The 20,918-nt window shown below is 42.4% G+C and overlaps 1 protein-coding gene across 1 annotated transcript in view; it reads right to left on the bottom strand.

Annotated features, from left to right (window-relative positions):
- Tmeff1 (transmembrane protein with EGF like and two follistatin like domains 1) overlaps positions 1-20,918 on the bottom strand; it is an 83,218-nt gene that overhangs the window by 13,217 nt on the left and 49,083 nt on the right. The window contains exons 6-7 of the mRNA XM_059254338.1: positions 14,091-14,239; positions 12,255-12,320 (exon numbers count right to left, since the gene is read on the bottom strand). Coding sequence (XP_059110321.1) covers positions 12,255-12,320; positions 14,091-14,239 — 215 coding nt within the window. The remainder of the gene's footprint in view (positions 1-12,254; positions 12,321-14,090; positions 14,240-20,918) is intronic.

The raw sequence follows: 20,918 nt of genomic DNA, 5'->3' as shown, positions 1-20,918 counted from the left end.
GTCTTAAAAAAATTTAAGAAGTATCAATAAAATGACTCCTACTGATATTCTGTTATACTCATAGATCAGTGCCTTATTCAGTCATCATCAGAGAAGCTTCCTCCAGCAGCTGATGGGAATAGATGCAGAGACCCACAGCCAGACATTATGCGGACAGTCTAAATGGGATGCCTCCTTCAAATCCTTCCCCTAAGAGCTCAGGGAACCCAGTAGAAGAGGCGGAAAGAATTTTGGGGTAGGAGCCAGAGGGAATGAGGACAAGGTTCTCCAAATCAACTAAGCAAGGCTCACATGAGCTCCCAGAGACTGAAGCAGCAAGCACAGGGCCTACATGGATGTGGACCAGGTCCTCTGCGTACACATTACAATTCTTAGCTTAGATTTTTACGGGACCCCTGAGTGTGTGAACAAGTTGGATCTCTGTTTCTTGTGCTCTTTCTCTCCTGTTGGGTTGCCATGTCCAACTTCAATGTGGTGGGTTTTGCCTTATCTTACTGTGTTTTATTTTGTCATGTTTTGTTGCTGTATCATCAATTCTCTTCTAAGTACAGAAGACTTTCAGCATTCTCTCTCACAGGATGCTGGGTACCAGTTCATCAATTATCCTGAAGTTCCTTGAATATACTCTCACAAATAAAGCTTAATAGCTGTGATAAAAAGAAAGGGAAAGAAAAAAGGAGGCTATACATGTGTGGACACAGGAAGATGGGGGCTATACATGTGTGGACACAGGAAGATGAGGGCTATACATGTGTGAACACAGGAAGATGGGGGCTATACATGTGTGAACACAGGAAGATGGGGGCTATACATGTGTGGACACAGGAAGATAGAGGGAGGAGTGCCAAGTGGGAAAGCTAAGCTCGAAATATAGATTTTGGGGGGGAACATTCTACACTATACTAATTTTTTTTTCTTTTTTTTTTGTTTTTTCAAGACAGGGTTTCTCTGTGTAGCTTTGGAGCCTTTCCTGGAATTTGCTCTATAGACCAGGCTGGCCTCGAATTCACAAAGATCCGCCTGCCTCTGCCTCCCGAGTGCTGGGATTAAAGGCGTGCACCACCACTGCCACCCGACCACTATACTAATTTAATTTATGCTAGAAAGAGAAATGAACTAGAATTCAAACCACAAATCTTCAATCTTAAACTCATCTCTGCTGCTTTGTCGGTAACACCATTTAATTCTCCGACACACAATGAGACACAGATGTAACCTATTTTCTATTAGCCATATTCTAAAGTAAAAAAGGAACAAATTAATTTTAATCCTTCAGTTTAATAAATATTAGCATTTCAATATATAAATATGAAAGTTGAGACTTTACAGTTGTTTCCAAGATCTCAATTCTGACTACCCCAATCCAAGTCACAGTAGTCACATATGGCTAGTAAGTCCCACATTGAACAGTCTAGAACTGACAACTAAATTGGTTGATCTTCTAGTGATCGCCTTCCATTGACCAAACATGATGCTACGTCTTAGGGACACATAAAACAAGACATAGCTTGACCTGCAAGGGGTCCCAGGGCCTCCCTCAGCTCCCAGATGACCCTTCTGCTGTGGTAGAAACAAGCACCTCTCTTAGGATGCTACAGCCTGAGCCCCCTTCCCCACTACATCCTCACCACAGAGTGGAGCACCTGTTTGGACTTTAAAATCAGCCCGTAAGACAGAGCTGCTTGGGAATCTAGACATTCCTGCTGTTGGTCCCTGTATAATTTCCAATTCTGAGAAGCAGTCTGTACCACGTACAAGGACATCTCAGGCATTACACTGTTTGGATCTGAACTCTGGTTACAGCGCTCCCTAACCGTGTGACCTCAAGACACAGCCTTTCGCTTCCTAATCTGAGAAATGAAGATAATAACTACGTCGAGTTTTCACAGGGTTGATTTGAGGACTAAATGAGGTTAAGAGCTAGCATATTAATAGTAGATGAATTTGTACAGAGCTTTCAATTTTCTCTTAGAGTTTTTAAAAATTCATTTATTATATATACAGTGTTTTGTCTGCATGTATGCCTGCAGGCCAGAAGAGGGCATCACATCTCATTATAGATGATTGTGAGCCACCATATAGCTGCTGGGAATTGAACTCAGGACCTCTGGAAGAGCAGCCAATGCTCTTAACCTCTGAGCCATCTCTCCAGGCCCTCTTAGAGTTATTTATGAGTGTTTCACTGGCATGTATTCATGTGTATCAAATGTGTGCTCTGGTGCTAGCTGAAGAGAGCACTGGATCCCCTGGAACTGGAGTGACTTGGATGATTGTGAGCCACCATGTGGGAACTGGAGACAGATCCTTGGTCCTCTACAACAGCATCAAGCCAACTCTCCAGCCCCTTGCACAGAACTTTAAAAACAGTCCTTGGCAAATAGTAAGTGCTTAATAAATATTACCAGCTGTTACTCTGTGCTTAATAAATGTTACAGGCATGAACTATGACTTTCACTTGTTGACATGCTGTAGTATGAAGACATCTGGCTTCGGGCGATGGGAGTGTACGTCAGTAGCAGGGCCTCTGCCCCACAGGCTTGAAGTCCTAGGCTCAATCCCAACAACAGAGAAGAAAAAAAATAAACGTATGGATTTACTCATCTTTGGCTTCCAATTAAAAAGCTATCCAAGAACAAAATAAAAGGTTTCCACTTTGAAATTCCCATTCAGAAAGAAGCTGCTTTTAGCAGTCCTGCCCTGGGTCTCACAACACAGGCTGGAACTTAATTAACAGACTGCTTGTTTACAAACACTTGTGATCAAAGCAGAAGGCATGCCTCAAGCAATCAACACAGATGAGAAGGAGCTGAACAGAAACCAACTAAACTAAAACAAATGTACTTTTCTTGCTTCAGTTTTAAACCCAAAATGTGGTTCAGCATTCCCTCTCAAGCCATAAGTAACAGGCCACCCCCACACACACTTCACCACACTTCTCAGAACATGGAACTAAGTAATGGGACACTCTCAAAGTGTATAATCCTGAGACCACAGAGTGAGATTGTGAAACCAACTACCTGGTAAAATGCTGTAATGTGCGTAACAATGGGACTGAGGCTCTGTAGGTCAGGTAGTGTCCTAATAGACCATAAGAAAGCCCCATACACGGCAGGAAATTTCAGGCATAGTGCAGAGAAATTAAGGGACAAAGTGTGACACCAATAAAGATGGATTAAATGAATTCATGAGGGAAAGTGGTCCTGCACTAAACACGAGGTGAAGCTGTAGAAAACAAGGCATATCTAACAGAGCTGAGAGTCTGGCTGGCAGAGTCCAAATGCAGCATTCCACTCCATGCCAAAAGTATTCAATACACTCTCCTCCCACGCTACTCTGTACACAGGCTCAGCTACCCCGAGAAGGGAAAGGGACCGTTTATGTGGCCCTGGCCCTCAAGAGCTTACCATCAACTTAAGGAATCAGCATATGCATGGAGAGATAACCAGCGGCAGGCCCAGTAGGGTGGTTTACAATTAAGAGGAAATTCACAAGGTAAGCCACTGCAAAGGACCTACAAGTTGACTGGGTAGGACTGAAGGTAGGGCCTCAAAGTGCAGGGAGCTGTAGATAGCAGGAGGGCAGACGCAAAGAGCAGATACAGTGTGCACAGCATCTCGAGTCATGAGCAAGGACGGGATCAGACCGCAGAAGGGTACATAGAGATCAAAGCTGGGGAACTGGCTGAAACCAGATTATGGAAAAACTTGAATCTCCTGTAAGGCACGTTTTCTTAACCACACAGACGGGGAAAACACCCAAGGCCTCTTAACTGGAGGGCAGCTCAATGAAAGCTGGGGTTTGAGTAAAATAAAATTCACCTGAGGGTGGTTGCCTATGGCTAGCAGTGAGGGGGAATACCTAGTGACCAAGTGCTAATGGCGTGGTTTCTCTTGGAACAGTGGTTCTCAACTTGTGGGTCACAACCTCATTCCCGGGGGCCACCTAAGACCACTGGAAAACAAAGATATTTACATTATGATTCATAGTGTAGCAAAATTGCTGTATTAAAGGGTCGAAGCATTAGGAAGGTTGAGAACCAGTGCCTTAGAGGGTAATGTAAATATTGTCAAGTTAGATTATGGAAATATTCGTATAACAGCATGAAAATTTAATTACTAAACCCTATGCTTTAAAGGGGTGAATTTAATGTTGTATGTGAATTATGTTTCAATAAAGGTATTCAAATAATTAGACAGCAACAAACAAGGAGCAAAAGTACAGCAGTTCTCAACCTGTGGGTTGCCACCCCTTTGACAAACTTCTATCTCCAAAAATATTTACACAATGATTCATAACAGTAGCAAAATTACAGTTATGAAGTAGCAATGAAAATAATTTTATGGTTGGGGGTCACCACAACGTGAGGAACTGTATTAAAGGGTCGCAGCATTAGGAAGGTTGAGAAGAACGGAGTTACAAGTTAATAAAAGTGAGTGTAGGTTGTGGCCTCTGAGCTAGCTTAAGACCTGAGGGGCACGTACGCAGGCCCCTTCTCTTCTCTCCCTCATGGGCTTGGATGGTGGGACTGACTTGGGCCGCAGAAGCAGGGTGGGACCGGCCATCAGTTTTCTAGGACTCTGCAACAGATTTGCCTTATCCTATTTAGTGAGTTTTTCTCCTCGATATAATTTCTTAATAAATAATTCCTTTATCAATAATCTGTGGATTATAAGTGAGATGTAATAAATGTCTGTGAATTCAGCACCTGTGAGGTAAAGGCAGAATGATGGAGCGTTCAAGGCTAGCCTGGGTCACACAGCAAGACCTGCAAGCTAAGTGGCTGCTCAGAGCACTTAGTTGTCATACATAGGCCTTAGAGTCCACCTCCAGCAACACACACACACACACACACACACACACACACACACACACACACACACGAACAGCTAAGCCAGAGTTGTGCAGGAGGAATAAACAGTAGGACATACCCCACATACTACTCACAAATGCATGCACAAGTAAGTAGTAAGTAAATCTCTCTGGAAGGTGTTCAAACTGTATGAGCTCAGATTCCCAGACCTGAAGGGTCCATACAGGACATGTGACCTGCTGCAGGAATCCTTTAGTTCAGCCCTGAGAACACTTCCAGAGAAACTCATCAGAATGCAGTTAAGTTCTGATACTGTTGCGTATTTCTCATGCTGATGAAATCTCTAGCTTTGTACACATTTCCTAGTGTCAGCTCACACACTACCTCCGGCTACCAGTATTGTATTAAGGTCAAACTTCCCATTCCTATCTGAACACGTTTGGTTTACAACTATCTCTAAGAGTTGTTTGTACCAGCGCCCGGAGAGCTGGCTCAGTGATTAAGAGCACTTGCTGCTCTTGCAGAGAACCCAGATTCAATTCCCAGCACTTGCATGGTGGCTCAGAACTGTCTGTAACTCCAATTCCAGGAGACTCAGTGCCCTCTTCTGAAGTCCACAGGTACTGTACCCATGAGGTACATGACATACGTCAGGCAAAACATTCATACCATAAAATATAAATATTTTTTAAAAGAATGATACCCAGTACATTTAACAGGACAGAGCCACCCTCTTTACTAAATATGTTAATAGCGCATCTTGTAAATGTCTCTGAATCTGAGCCTAATGATGTCCAGCCCAGGAGAGAGAGATTAGTAAACTGAATTAACTTAGATCTATGGTCATCCAAAAAGTGCTTTTTAGAGAGTACCATGTTCCCAGCATCATAGTAGATTCCTGGGGTTTGAGACAATGGCAGAATAAACAGAAGATAAGGACAAAGTCTCACTAAGCAACTGAGTGTGTGAAAAGAGAAAGAGCAGACTAGGGAGCAAGTTTCCCTGGGTAACAGCTGAGAGTAGGGTAAGGGTTTTGATGGAGATTCAGGAGGGAAAGCAGCTGGAGAACACAGGATTCTTACCAGATAAGGACAAGAGCACCAGGGCTCGGGACACCAGCTTTGTTCCCATTCAGCATGAACAAAACACTCAGTTTCATCTTTATCATACGCAAAATGAGGATAGCATAGCCGTTGTGAGGACTCAAAGGCACAGGAGCACACTGTAGGCCACTACAGCAATCAGTAAGGCAGGTGAGCTCACAGATGCGGAGAACGTAAGCACAGTCAGCAACCAACAGTGAAACTGCAAACTGCAGTAATAACCACGTATCAAAAAATGAAACCAGGAATCCAGTGTCTGATTTTTCAGACTGATCTCAACTGCCTCCCGGATGTGATCACCGAGGCTCAGAGGAAGCGGGTCTCACAGCCTTAAGGGATGCTCACCTGTAACTGACTCCACAGCACAAGCTCTTGGCTATTAAACTACGACTTCAGTGCGTTCCCTGGGAGGTGTGTAGGAGATGGACAAAAGCATAATGTTCAAGCACCTGCTCTCTAGACCAAATAAATGGAACCGCTCCAAAAGGGAAAGATACAAAAAAAAAAGCTTTGAAGACACAATAAAGCATGACTTCGAAACCAAAGCAGAGATGCAGCCTTGGCACAGAGAAGTAGACACAGAGGATCCTGTCTAAACAATGTCCTTAGGTAAGTGGTGACAGGCTCCAACAACAACAGTGTCAACTGCTGGTGTCTGAACAATGCTTGAAGTGTGTGCAGTATAGAACAATGCTTGAAGTGTGTGCAGTGTACACAGTAGTACATCTGGCCACCCACTGACTTGTTCCACACAGAAGCTTCAAAAACAAATCTGCCATCAGCAGCCATATTTTCACACACAAAGGACAGTTCATTCTAAGTCAGGATGTCATAAGAAACAGTATCAAGTGGCCTATCTACACTGGACTGGTCTACCAATCATCCAGCCTGGTCCACAGTGGGCAACCCAGATGAAGCATGAGGAACTGATCTTAGCAACTGAGAATGTACCTACAGGGTAAGCTGCTGTAGCTATACTTCCATCAGACGTCAACTCTAGAGTTCCCTCTCTCTACAGAGCTTAAAACTTTAAATATCGCGTGTTGCTTCCCAAACTGTGCCACCCTACCACCCTACATCTCAACCTTTACAACACTTATATATCCCTCTACGGACTTCCCTACCCCAGTCTCCTCAAATCCCGAATTGAGCAAGTGTCTACCTAGTCAATACACTCCTATCTTCCCTGGAAAACCTCCCACACTGCTATAAATCCACTGCTCTCTATCCCAACCCTGACCCTTCCTTCCCCAACTACGGCAGGAAAACAACTCCTCTAGTTATATAAACTCATCTACCTCCTCACCTATTCCCTTAGGAAAAGCCCTTCCATCCTCCTCAGGTTACCATACCCACTCTACGTCCTAGACCCCTCTTCCGGCCACCTTCCATCCTCACCTTCCCCTGACATGCTGGCGACAACTATCTCCAGGCAGGCCTTCCACTCTTACCCCATAACAAATGGCCCCTTCTCAGGAGCCCTTGAGCAGCCCCAACAACTCTCCACCTGCTCACAACACACACTCAGGCACCTGTATCACTGACTCGTTGTCTTGAAAAGAGCACATCAAAAGACACTGGATTGAAGTACATAAACAGTCATCAGGCAAATGAGACTCAGGAATAATGGCATCTTGCCATCTCTAGTGCCCCTGGCCAGCACAATCAAGACTAATGATTCTCAAGAACAAGTTCAAAGAGGAGGTGAGGGTTGGAATGAGAAGTGTGGGTGTCTTTCTAATTAAAGTGCCACAGTTCAATTTCGGCTGTATGAAGGTCTCTTTGGATTACAATGTCTGTATCATGAAGGAACTTCCTGGGTAGCTGGAAATACTGCCAATCACAGTAGGTTGTGTGATGTCGATGGAGTATATTCATTTCAGGTTGAACCTGTATCTCAAAAACTGTATAATTAGAATCATGCTGATACTGTGTACTGAAAGTAAATAGAAGAAAAATGGCAATAAAAACTGAGAATAAGGCTGCAGTGATGGCTAAGTGGTTAAGAACTAGCACTTCCCTTGTAGACGACCTGAATTTGGTTGCCAGCAACCACATTGGGCACCTCGCAACTTGAGTTCCAGTGCGTATCTGCACTCAAGTACACACACTCACACACGGATGTGCATACACATAATGAAAGTTAAATTAAACCTCTAAAGAAAAAAAGAAAAAAAAAAACCCTAAAGGTATCTATACTCCATATTCCTCATACTCAATTGTTGTGGAATATTACTTTAATGATGTAAAGATGTGTTATATTTGTTTATGCTGCATTTGTTTAACGATGTAAAGATGTGATGCTGTTTCACCTTGTCTGCCTAAGGCACCTGACTGGTCTAATAAAAAGCTGAACAGCCAATAGCTAGGCAGAGGAGGGATAGGTGGAGCTGGCAGGAGAAGAGAATAAGTAGGTGGAAGAAAGAATGAGGGAGAAAGAGGGAGATGCCCAGGGCCAGCCAGCCGCCAGCCAGTCAGACATGAAGAAGCAGAAAAAAATAAGACACACAGAATGAAAGAAAGGTAAAAAGCTCTTAGGCAAGACAGAGATGAAGAGAAACATGTTAAATTAAGTTATAAGAGCTAGTATAGCCAGGTGGTGGTGGCGCACGCCTTTAATCCCAGCACTCAGGAGGCAGAGGCAGGTGGATCTCTGGGAGTTCAAGGCCAGCCTGGGCTACAGAGTGAGTTCCAGGAAAGGCACCAAAACTACATGGAGTTTGGAACCCCGTCTCCAAAAACCAAAAAAAAAAAAAAAAGAAAGAAAGAAAAAGAGCTAGTATAAGATAAGGTCAAGCACCCATAACTAATATTAAGTCTCCGTGTCTTTGTTTGGGAGCTGGTTGGTGGCCCAAAGAGAAAGTCTGCAACACTCAATCATCAGACCTTTATGATTTCAAGATCTTCTAATGCTACTATAAGCAACCCAATTAGAGTTGCCCCTCTCCAAAAAAACAAAAACCTTTTCCACTGGGCATTCCCCTCTAAGTTCCATGTTTCTGCAGTGTTCCTGCTTTCCACAGAAGTACCTCCTACCTACACAGCCTTGGCTGTGGACTGCAGATACAAGTATTCACCAAGGGCTCCTATTACAAGTATTCACCAAGGGCTCCTATTACAAGTATTCACCAAGGGCTCCTATTAGTGCTCCTATCAATGTGAGAACAGAAAACAAAATGTAACAGAGCTACCGTCTAACATATGTCCTTACTGTTTGAGTACTAAACTCTCACAGCCTGGCTTCCATCTTAACTCTGTAGAAACTGTGGTCCAATGACCTTACTGTTTTCAAGGTGGCTGACTCCTCTTCCTGGAATGCCTTTCTGTATGTAGCATGTTAAACTACTGGCCATCCTGTCCAGTTATCAACTCTGAACCAATGGTTTGTCTTTAGATTTACACTGAACAGTATCCTAGACGAATTCCACATCACATCAAATCCCAAAAGGCAACTAACTGATCACCTTCACCAACTCCTCCTTCACCTTACTTCAGACAACTCTCCCTGTCCCTCTCAGTATATCATTTCTATAAAAAGAACCAATCGTCTAAGTCTTTGTACTTAAGTCTCGGTATTTTTAACTCTCACTGTCCCACATCTAAGCAGACAACCTGTCCCTTTTGAGTCTGCCAAATTCACTCTCTGCCTTTGCATATGTATACAATAAGCATGGTGTCCCTGTAGGTATCACTCATTCAAGTGGTTAGTGTTGGAGCCATGTCTTTTTCAATTATATTATACTAATGATCCCTGTCTTAGTTTTTTTTCTATTGCTATGAAGAGACACCATGACCACAGTAACTCTTATATAAGAAAGCATTTAATTAGGGCTGGCTTATAGTTTCAGTTTTAGACCATTTTCATCATGGCAGAGAGCATGGCAGCTTTCAGGCACACAATGCTGGAGAAGCAGCTGAGAGTTTGACATCTGGATCCACAGGCAGCAGGAAGAGAGAGCCACTAGGACTGGCTTGGGTTTTTGAAAGCTCAAAGCCCAGCTATAGTGACACACTTCCTCCAACAAGGTCACACTTACTCCAACACACCTCCTAAATCCTTCTCAAGCAGTGCCACTCCCTGATGACTAAGCATCTAAATATATGTGCCTGAGGGATCCATTCTTATTCAAACTACCACATCCCTATGTTTCAAAATAAAGTCTCAACTGTCCAACAGGACAGATCTGGCCCCAAGCTACTTTTCCCACCTACCTCCCCCTCCTTCGTCTAAATCCCTCAGCACTCTCCAATACATCCTGCCACAACATTTGAGTCCACATCTCTTCTGATGATCTTTTAGCCTCCTAAACATCCTCTAGCTGTAGGTCAAGTTTCGTTCAAATTCTGTCTTCTCCATGACTTTTCTCACATCTTTCATGGTCCCCCACCAAAGAGCATTCTGTCTTTTCTAAAGGCCATTAACACTTTCCAACTTTAGTACAAGCATGACAATATTTAATTTCTAAATTGTCAGACACTGGTTAAGCACATGTCATACCATAGTGCACACTCTAAAGATACATACATACCATGTACTAAATTATCTTTCCTTCCACAAGTAATCCTTCCACAAGTAATGTTGCTAAAAGGACAGACATAAATTAAGTCTATAATAAATAATATCTTCTAATTTCATTTAAGTTATATGGCAATTCTTACGTGTATGGAATTTTTAGTACCTCAAAAGTGGAACAGACAAGATTATCAATATGTAGTCATATTATTATGTGATTTTATGAACATTACACAAGTGTTTGGAGTATACACAATTCCCCAAATTGCCTTAAAAATGAGTTGCTAACTACTGAAAAATGGTCTTCCTGGGGTATATATCAGTAGAGAGAATAAAACCAGAGCTGGTCTGCTATGGCTCTGGAGGGAACACAGCTGATTTCAAATTTTAAATACAGCACTTTGTATCAGCAGAGAAAACTGTTTTTCAGGGCCTCACGGGTTATAAGAAATTCAGATTTAATACAATTCAAGTAAAGGAAGTAACATATTATTCAATTACAGAAGTTACTATTTACTGAGCACTTACAAACATGTTAGATTCTGTTCTAAGCATTGATGAATAATCTTATTTAACTTTGATGAAATTCTATGCAACAGGGACACTTAAAAAATTAGACATATAATGAAGATGACATTTTTTTCCGCCTACTGTGGTCTGTGGATCCAGTTAGGATCCAAGGCTGCCAGTTAAGTGGTCTACTGCTCAGCTAATCCTCAGCCCTTGGTGTGTTGAGACAGGGTCTCACTACATAGCTCAGGCTAGCCTTGAACTTGCTACACAGCCCAAGTTGGCCTTAGCCTTATGATTCCCCTTCCTCAGTCTCCAAAATGTCTTGCATATCAAACATCAAACATTTTTACATTCATTTTGTTAGTATTTTTTAACTTCCAACTCCTCCCATGCTCCTCACTCCCTGTCAAATTCATGACCTTTCCTTCTTTAATTACAAATTAGTTGGATGTGTACTTGTGATGGGGCAATTATATACAAATGGTGATCTAGGAGTCCAGTGATATAACTTCTCTCTGATTAACCAGATTAACATCAATGAGTCTCACGCCTGCCATTGGTTAAGTGTTCTTCATATTACTACTTGTAAGTTTCAAATAAGATAATGCATGTGACCACAAGACAGGAAAGAGCAATGGAAATTAAGCTCAAGGATTCTAGTCTCTGCTTTGATCTTTACTCAACATGAGACACTGTGTAAATAAATGATATGGCTTCTTTGAGTCACGTCCATTCTCTTGACGAGTGTGGAGTAGGTACTAATTTGCCACACATTCTACTAGGATTAGCAACACAGAGTAAAGATGGCTTATTTACAATCCACATAGAACTCAGGATCTCAGACACAGATGGAAAGGGGAGAAATTATAATAGAGCAGGATAAGTGCTCAGATGGCGGAGGGTGTAAAGGGATCTGATCCAGATTTGGGGTCAAGGAGTGATTCTCAAAGGAAATGATTCCAACACTGAGACTGGAGGAGATGAGCAGGAGTCAGCCAGACAAAGAAGTGAAGACTTCCAGATAGAAGGAATGAGGTTCAAAGACCTGGGCATAGAGGGAAAATGTTAATCATAGATTCTAGAGAACTTCACATTGTAAGGAATCATTTAAATCAATAAAAAGCATACATGGGAGCACTCTCTGAACTGAGAGGAACCTTAGCTATTTCAATAAACACTGCTAATCAATTGTATCAAGTGTATTACCACAGGGAGCTAAGCTGAAGGGAGGCCACAGTGGAAACAGAACCACTAGGGACAGCTAGTGGCCATATTTCAAATTTTGATTCAAATCTAGAAAATCGTAATTCAGTACCTTTCACGTCTGGTCGATACTGCAGCCCATCATCTTTCTTTCCCAATAAATTCGTATCATCTGTGTCTGCAAGAAAAAGCAGTTGTCAAGTTAACAAATCCACGATGCTGAAGTCACACCAAAGGACTCACAGTTATCCCAGTTGCTCTGGCTCCTTTTTAACTGTACACCTACCCTGCTCATGCATATTTTTTAAACATTCTACTCTTCTAACAGTTAGGCCTGCATTTATCACGTACAAGAATAATACTTTGACATCTACAACACCGTGGGAAAGTTTCCACCACTCTCATCCCCAACAGTCCCACCATTGCTGTCTCAGATCTCCGATGAGCCCAGGTAGATCTCTGCATGATGAACAGATTTCCTTCAGACTTCAGCTCAAATGTCACCTACTTTAAAAGTCATTCCTGTGTAAACTGAAATAACATACACCCCTTGGAGAACCCCACTCTCCAGGGGACCACTGAGCTCAAGATTTCTCTTTTCCTACCACATTTATCTGAACATGAGATTACAATCAAGATGGGATCTCGGCTATACTGTCAAACAACATGAAGACCCTTGTCATGTGAACTGCACTGGACTGTGAAGACTAAAGAGAACCGTAAACACCTGCTGAGAGGCGCAGGCTTCCACCTCCAACACTCAGTGAGAGAGGCAATGGGAGGTGCAGTTAGGCATGGACAGAAAATTACTGAGAGGAATAAAATAAAACTTAAGGCTTCACCACTCTATATCAAAGCTGTATAAATTTCAATTAAAACTCTCCAGCTCGCCCATTGCTCTGAACTGGATATTCCAGGAAGGAAATAAAGCATTCAAGCATCCCACCTAAGCTCTAAATGTACTGCATGAAATAAACTAAACTGTATTCCAAGACACAAGCTAAGAGGAATGTCTACCTATGGGATCTCTCTGCCAGGAAATGGCTTCCTCCATCATGCCCATGACTACCCTACCTGGAAAGCCTCTGAGGATCTGCTAGCTGCTCAAAACAGATATGAGAAGTGTGTCACGAACAACTCATTATTAAGACAAAATAATAAACTCACCTTTACAACCTTGTTGCATTGGCTCAGATAAAAGCACATGCCTTTAGTAAGCACCCCCACCCCACACCACACCACCCCACTCCACAACAAGGGTAAAGGGAGTTGATCCGAGCACAGCAGGGAAGGTCTATAACACAAGTCCACAAGGATGGGTCTGTCCTGCATGTATTACTAGAACTGATTCACTAACCCATCCCACAGGGTATGAGGACAGACAGAAGCCTGTCACTGTTTCAGTGACTGTTACCATTCATAGTAGGAGAAGAAAACCCATTATATGGTTCATGTTTCCTAAATCAGAACAAACAGGAAGAAGGGCAAATGGAATTTTTCCTTTACGTTCTGTAACTGTACACTAAAAACTATAACTGCATATAACATGGGGGGGGAGAACTCTGTGAAAATAAAGGCATTGTGCTACAAAGAAAAGTGAGAATATATACAGCAAATGTACAGTTTTACTGTAATTAAAATAGTCTAACTTTTAGCTCTAATTGAATTTGAGGTCACCTTAAAACTATAAATACATCTCAAACTGATTCAGATACACTCACGTCAAGCAAGGATAAGCTTAGCAACCAAGCAAGACACACGGTTTATGTCTGGAGAGGGTGAAAACAAATGGATGTCTAAACTACAGCAGATGAAACTTTAAGATAAGCAGTAATAAAAAGACCACGCCTGAAGAATTATTCATTTCATAAGGTTGAGACACTACCAAGCCAGAGTACCAACATGTGATGTTCAAGACAGGTTCTTGGTGGACAGAAGGGCTTTTTACCTGTGCAGTGGCCAAGATGTCTTATGTCGATCTGTTCTTGCTTTATACAAGATGCTTCTCGAACGAAACAGGGATTGTTATAGGAACTCCCATCGGAAGCACACACGGGGTTAAAACTGTACCCACTGCAGTCTATATTACATACACACCTGTTGAGAAAGACAATAATCACCTGCATTGGACAAAGAAAGGATTCACGGCGGCACAGCAACAGCAAACAGTGACTCCTGATGTTCTCACTGCCTTCTGCAACATGAGGCAGAACAATGCTATGTCATTGATAAATCCCCAGTGAACTGAACGCCCGACTAAAAATGTCTCTCAGGTATGGATTAAGGAGATATTGTTACCTCAGTCAGTAGTCTTTAGAACTTTCATTTTTAGATCAAATGTCAACATTAATTAAAAAAAGTAAATAAAACAGCACCATGGAAAGAGCACAGGACAGTGTTCTAAACCAAAGGTCACGGTTTGTATCAGCATCTTCCTCAAAGTCTTATTTTACCCACCTGTGTAATAGATGATAATATACCTACACCAAACAGTTGGAACCATTAAAAATATAGTAGATATGAACTATGTCGAAATGCTTTCTAGCAACACATCTACCTGGGCAAGCGAGCGTTTCCTGTATCCAGATCCCACATCCAGAAGCCAGGAGCACAGGCCATGGAACCACTCCCTAGTCCAATGGAGCCTAACAGTGGGGTGACACACAGTCTCTAGCAAACGTCCCTGCCCTCCTACAGAAAACACATCTGGATAAAGCACTTTGAAACTTCCTCTTGGGCTACGCAGTGGTGATACACGCCTTCATCCCAGCACTCCAGACATAGACACAGGTGGATCTCTATGAGTTCGAGACCAGCCTGGTCTACAGAGCAAGTTCCAGGACAGCCAGGGCTACACAGAGAAACCCTGTCCTGTCTGAGAACAAAACAACACAACACAACAACAAACTTCCTCTTGGATATACCCCCTAAGTGGGAAGGAAAGCCAGCAACGTTGAAAACACCAGTGACATGAAGACAGACGGAAGTTCTGCCTCTCTAAAGGTGATTTTCACCTTAAAGGTGTTTACCAAATGGGCAGATCCAATTATCAGCTCTGGAATTCGATGAATAGGAGACACATTATAATGACCCACCTAAGGGATGGAATCCAGAGATCTTCACAAAGCTACATGAGTTGGCATGAGTTTCCATATGCCACAGGAAATGCTTTTTAAACAGGGCTGCCCTGAGCCACGGCACTGAACACTGGGAGAAAGTAAGAGGTTAAGAACTGGATGGGCCCTGGGCAAGTAACAGAAGCAAATAGGATCTCCTCTAGAGAAGCCCAACTGCATCCTAGGGCTCTGTGATTCTCCTGCAAAAGTGAGAAAAATAGGCACCCCTCCAAAGATAAAAATTCATAAAAGAGTAAGAGAAAATAAAAGTACTTTAGAAAAAACAAAGTCTTAAGTGTGTTTCTATTGACTAATGAAAGGATTCAAAATAAAGAAAAAAAGATCCCAAAAGGAAGGCTGAGATGCAAAAAAATGAAGAACCAAGGTACAGACGTGTGCAAGTAATGCTAAGAAAATGTTGAATATAGAAGATAACAGCAGTGTCTTCCAAAGTCACTTCATCACTAATAGAGAAAAGAATTCAAAATAGGAACAGAGTAGAAAAAAGAAAGGCCATACAAAAAGTACAAGTCAAGGAGGGATACACACACAAACACACACACACTCTTAGAGAAAACTCAAGAAGACTAAATTTTGCAATTAAATAGCAAAGGCAGGCTAGATAAAATTACAAAAGCAAGCTCTATGCTGCCTACATGTTAAGGCTCTGAAAAGCACATGCTGCTCTTGCAGAGGACCCTGGTTCAGTTCCCAGCACCCATATCAGGTGGCTCTCAACTGCCTGTAACTCTCCAGGGGGCCTGATGCCCTCTCCTGGACTCCACAGGCACCTGCACGCATACATGCACATACCCACACAGTCACCATATACATATGATTAAAGAGAGATGTGTTAAGATGTGATGATATAAAAATAGAGAAAAGAAAATGAACAACGAAGGAGATACACTTGGTGTGGGTGGAGTTAGCGTCATATACAAAAGACTCAGGACAAAAAGGATCATAATACATAAGTTAGGAGGTTCCCCTGTAATACTAAACCATTTTATTATCAGGAAGATTGTCTAACATTCTAATAGAGTCTCAAAATCTACAAAGCAAATATTGACAAGACTACTGTGAAGAATACGTAAGTCAGTAACTCATAATGCAAACATAAAACGCCAGTGAAAATGAAAGCAATCACTCATGCTCTCTCTCTGTCACACACACACACACACACACACACACACACACACACACACACACGCACGCACGCACGCACGCACATACTCACACTGATATTTGCTTAAAATATTCCCCCAAAAAAAGTTAAGAAGAGAAGAAAAGATGAAACAAACTTAGCCTTTTGAAGATGAGTGATGGGTAGATGGGGAAGGGTCCACTTTAATATTTTTTCCTTTCCTGTGTGTTTGAAGATTCCTTTAATTCCTGATACTCTACCAACCAGATGTGAAAAGTAAAACTAAAGACTAAAAGATTTAGAAGATTAAAAGTAAAAAAAAAAAACTGATAAATTTGACTTTGAAATAAAAAAAGGATAATTATAGCCCATATAACCAACAAAAAATTAGTATCCAGAACACATGACTATAAACCAGCTTCTAAAAGGATATATGGTTGATGGGGAGGAGGAGAGAAACAACAAAGAATGGAAGAAGTATATAAACACAAGATTATAAAGTTGTGCAACCTAACAAGGTTTTCTATTAATAATCACGGAGTTGGGAAGTAAGGCCACAATCACAATATCCAAGTCACAATGACAATATCAAGCATAGTTGACAGCATGTGCTGGTGAGAGCCTATTGGAAAAGCCACCTTGGGACTGCTCATTCCCATGAACAGCTAGACTTGGATTTTTTTCAACAAAATCACTATTCAGTGGGCTCCCAAGTCTCCTACAGGTGTGCACCGGGAGACATTAAGTACACAGTGGTTTTCACGAGAAGACTATACTTTTGGTCATGGTGTTTATCACAGCAATGGAAAGCAAGCTAAGACAATGCACCCAGCATAATTCCATTCCATAAAACTAAAGTTTAAACTATAAATCAAAGGGTAGGAGAGATGTCTCAATGGCTAAGACCTTCCAGAAAACCTGGGTTCTATTCCCAGCACATACGTGGTGGTTCACAACCATCTATAACTCCAGTCCTAGGGATCTGATGGCCTCATCTGGCCTCTGTAGACACTGTATGTATGTGGTACACAGACATACATGGCAGCAAAACACCAATACACATAAAATAAAAATTTTAAAGGAAAAAAGTATGGGACTGGACTAGGCCCACTGCATGGCGAGACAACTGTAGAGCTTGATTTGCTTGGAGGGGGGGCCCTAGCAGTAGGATCAGAATCCATCTCTGGTGCATGAGCAGGCTTTGTGGAGCCCACTACTTATGATGGGACACCTCGTGCAGCCCTGAGGCAGGGGGAAGGGCTTGGACTTGCCTCTACTGGATATGCCTCCCCATGGGAGGCCTTACCTTCTTGTCAGGGGGAGTGGGGGAGGGTTGGGAGGGTGAGGCTGGGGGGACGGGAGGAGGAAAGAGGGGGATCTTTAACTGGTGTGTAAAATGAATGAAAAGATTTTCTTAACTAAAAAAAAGTAAATAAATCAACAGCAAAGTAATATATATTTTAAGAGATATACCACCTAGAATAAAACTATAAAGAAACCAAGGGCACATTTTACACAAAGTGCAGGCTTTTAGGGAAGTGGAAGAGTCAGAGGGAACCGGCAGGACTAGTAAATATTATGGCTTGAATAGGAGGGACCTCCCCAAGACTTGTGTGTGAAGCCTTGGTTCCCAGTACAGTAGGATTCAGAGGCAGGACTTTGGGACGTGACTGGATCAGGAGGGTTGTTTTCATCAATGGATTCACCCACTGATGGATTCTTATTTGACAGCATTACTAGGTGACCGTGGGAGTTAGGAAGCACTAAGGATCCGTACTGTCCCCAGCTCTTCCTGTCTCTCCGCTTCTCATCCACTGTAAGGTGAACTGCTTGCTCGGCTCTACTGGGCCCTACCTGCTAGCTACTCGGTTTCCCATAGCAACAGGGCCAAGTGACCACAAACTTCAGCCTCTGAAGTAGTGAGCAAAACAAAAAGCTTTCTAAGGTTACTTTTCTTCGGTGTTTTACCAGAGGTTAGAACAACACCGTAAAACTCTATTCCTTAGTTGGGACAGAAGATTCACAAAAGCTTGTTTTATTTTTGTGCTACTCCGAGTATATAAGCTTTCTTGAGAGAAAAAGGCAAAATTAAACTCATAAACAATATCCACTAACAAGTAAAGTAATAATAACGGTCTCATGCCATTATTTAATTTCTAGAATACAGGAGTTGGGAAAAGAACCAGAGAGTGTGGGGTGCCTAGAAGTTTAGCTAATCAGCAAAGGTTGAGATGAGAAGAGATACAGAAGAAAAGTCCAGAGAACTACCGCCAACTACGTGAGAGTGAAAACATTTGCACAAACATTTAGTTCTCACTTTCTCCTCTCTCTCTCTCTCTCTCTCTCTCTCTCTCTCTCTCTCTCTCTCTCTCTCTCACACACACACACACACACACACACACACACACACAAAATGGGCACTCCAGAAAGCCAGTGAAGCACAGGGCTTTAGGAAGCCATCTACCCCCAATCTTGCATCCAGTGCAGGGTCCCCCTGAGATCTGACGCGCTGTCACCCAGCCTGCCGGCCCACTTGCAGTGACAGTCAGCTTCCTATCTCACCAGGCAGTACACTTCACAGTTGACTGGTTTCTCCCCAGAATGGGCCCAAAACCTGCATCCCAGTGTCTCCCACCTTTGACTCATTGATGTGGTTTGATTATGAAGTGTCCCCCACACGCTCCTCTGTAAACACTTGATCCCCAGATGGTGGCACTATCTTAGATTTGGGGAATTGGTATTAACTTTGGGTGTGTGTGACCTTGCTGCAGGAAGTAGGATACTGGAGGCATGCACACGATGACTATACCTCCTCCTTCTCTCTGCCATTCTCTCTCCTGTCTCTCCCTCTCTCTCTCTCTCTCACCCCTTCCTGAATACCTCCTCCATGATTTTCTACCCAAGAACAAGAGGCTAAGCAATCGTGGGCTAAAATCTCTGGAACCATAAGCTATGCAAGCCTTTCCTTCTTGAAATTGCTCTCTGGTGTTTATGTCACAGCTACACAAAGGCAATGATGGATGGGATTCAGAGTCCACACATAATAACCTCAAAATATCTTCCAAGAATACCCTCTATCAATTCAGAGATAATAATCATCATATTATATATGAGTTTTCACTTCTGTAAATTGGATCTCAAGATTATTCATCACACACCAATGTGATAGCTTTTAATTTGCAACATTTTTATAATAAAGCTTAAAATTTTTAGCCAGGCGGTGGTGGCACACACCTTTAATCCCAGCACTTGGAAGGCAGAGGAAGGCAGATCTCTGTGAGTTCGAGGCCAGCCTCGGCTACAAAGCGAGATCCAGGAAAGGCACAAAGCTACACAGAGAAACCCTGTCTCGGAAAAACCAAAAAAAAAAAATTTTTTTTTTAAAGATTATTCAATGATCACTCATTACTGTAGTATCCAACATCCCATCCCCCCACCCAGATTCAATATCTTATGAGACCACAAACAAAGCATACATCCAGTATAGAAATGATTACCTTAATTATTCTAGCTAATGTAAATAAACACAAGGAAGATGGCATCGATGTTTCTTATGATTACATCTAACTTTGATTCATATCAAGGTTCTTAAACATATTCATTTCTGCTTGTAATATCTTCTGGAACCCAGGACTCTAAGGATCTCTATCAAAATTTTAGGTTACCTCAGAATGCTAAAAATAGTTTGGGCTCTGATTCTATCATTCAATCTCTCCTAGACTGACAGTCATAAGTCAGACAAGTATATTACGTATTTTTACTAAGTCACCAATAAAACACTGATAAAGATAGAATCACGTAGCCTATCATTAGAAAATTACCTTCAGAGCTTACAGAAAAATCAATCCACCGCTGAATAGCTATGAACAAAAGCTGTGGGTTCTGGATGCGGGTCAGTTACTAGAGTGCTTGCCTGGCATCCCCAAAGCCCTTGGTTTGAGCCCCAGTACTGCATCAGCCAGAGATGACACACACCTGTAACACCAGCACCGGGACGAAGAGGCAGAAGGACCTACAGCTCAAGGACATCCTCACCTACACAGAAGGCTGGAGCCAGCCTGAGCTCCATGAGACCCTGTCTCAAAAAGCAGAGGAGTGGCGAGCTAGGACAGCACCTACCATCTGCCCTCCTTTCTGACTCGTGTGCACCTCGGGCTGGCAAACACCTCTTGCTAAGATTTTTAGATACTGCAATTAAGGCTCTGCACAGCCCTGATACAGGAAATCTTACTGTACTACCACCTCCCCCAAAAAAGAAAGAAAATAAGGTTAGCTTGAGCCTGACTTGCTCCTGGGAAGCCCATGCTGTTACTAGAAATCTCAATGTGTGCTCGGAAACAAAGTTAATGAAACAGAGGACTTAGAAGAAATCCAATGCTAGAAGTCGCTGGGGCTCAAAGATCACGACTCGACTAGGACCAAGCTTTTCCATTAAACAAATGTCGAGAGGCCTTTCCCACTACTCGGACAAAACCTGGGGTATTAAGTTAATTGTGAAACTATTTATCATAAAAAG

This window comes from Peromyscus eremicus, chromosome 2 (assembly GCF_949786415.1).
Source record: "Peromyscus eremicus chromosome 2, PerEre_H2_v1, whole genome shotgun sequence".
NCBI lineage: Eukaryota > Metazoa > Chordata > Mammalia > Rodentia > Cricetidae > Peromyscus > Peromyscus eremicus.
The sequence above is the reverse complement of the archived record's forward strand: the minus strand, read 5'-3'. Positions and strand labels throughout refer to the sequence as shown.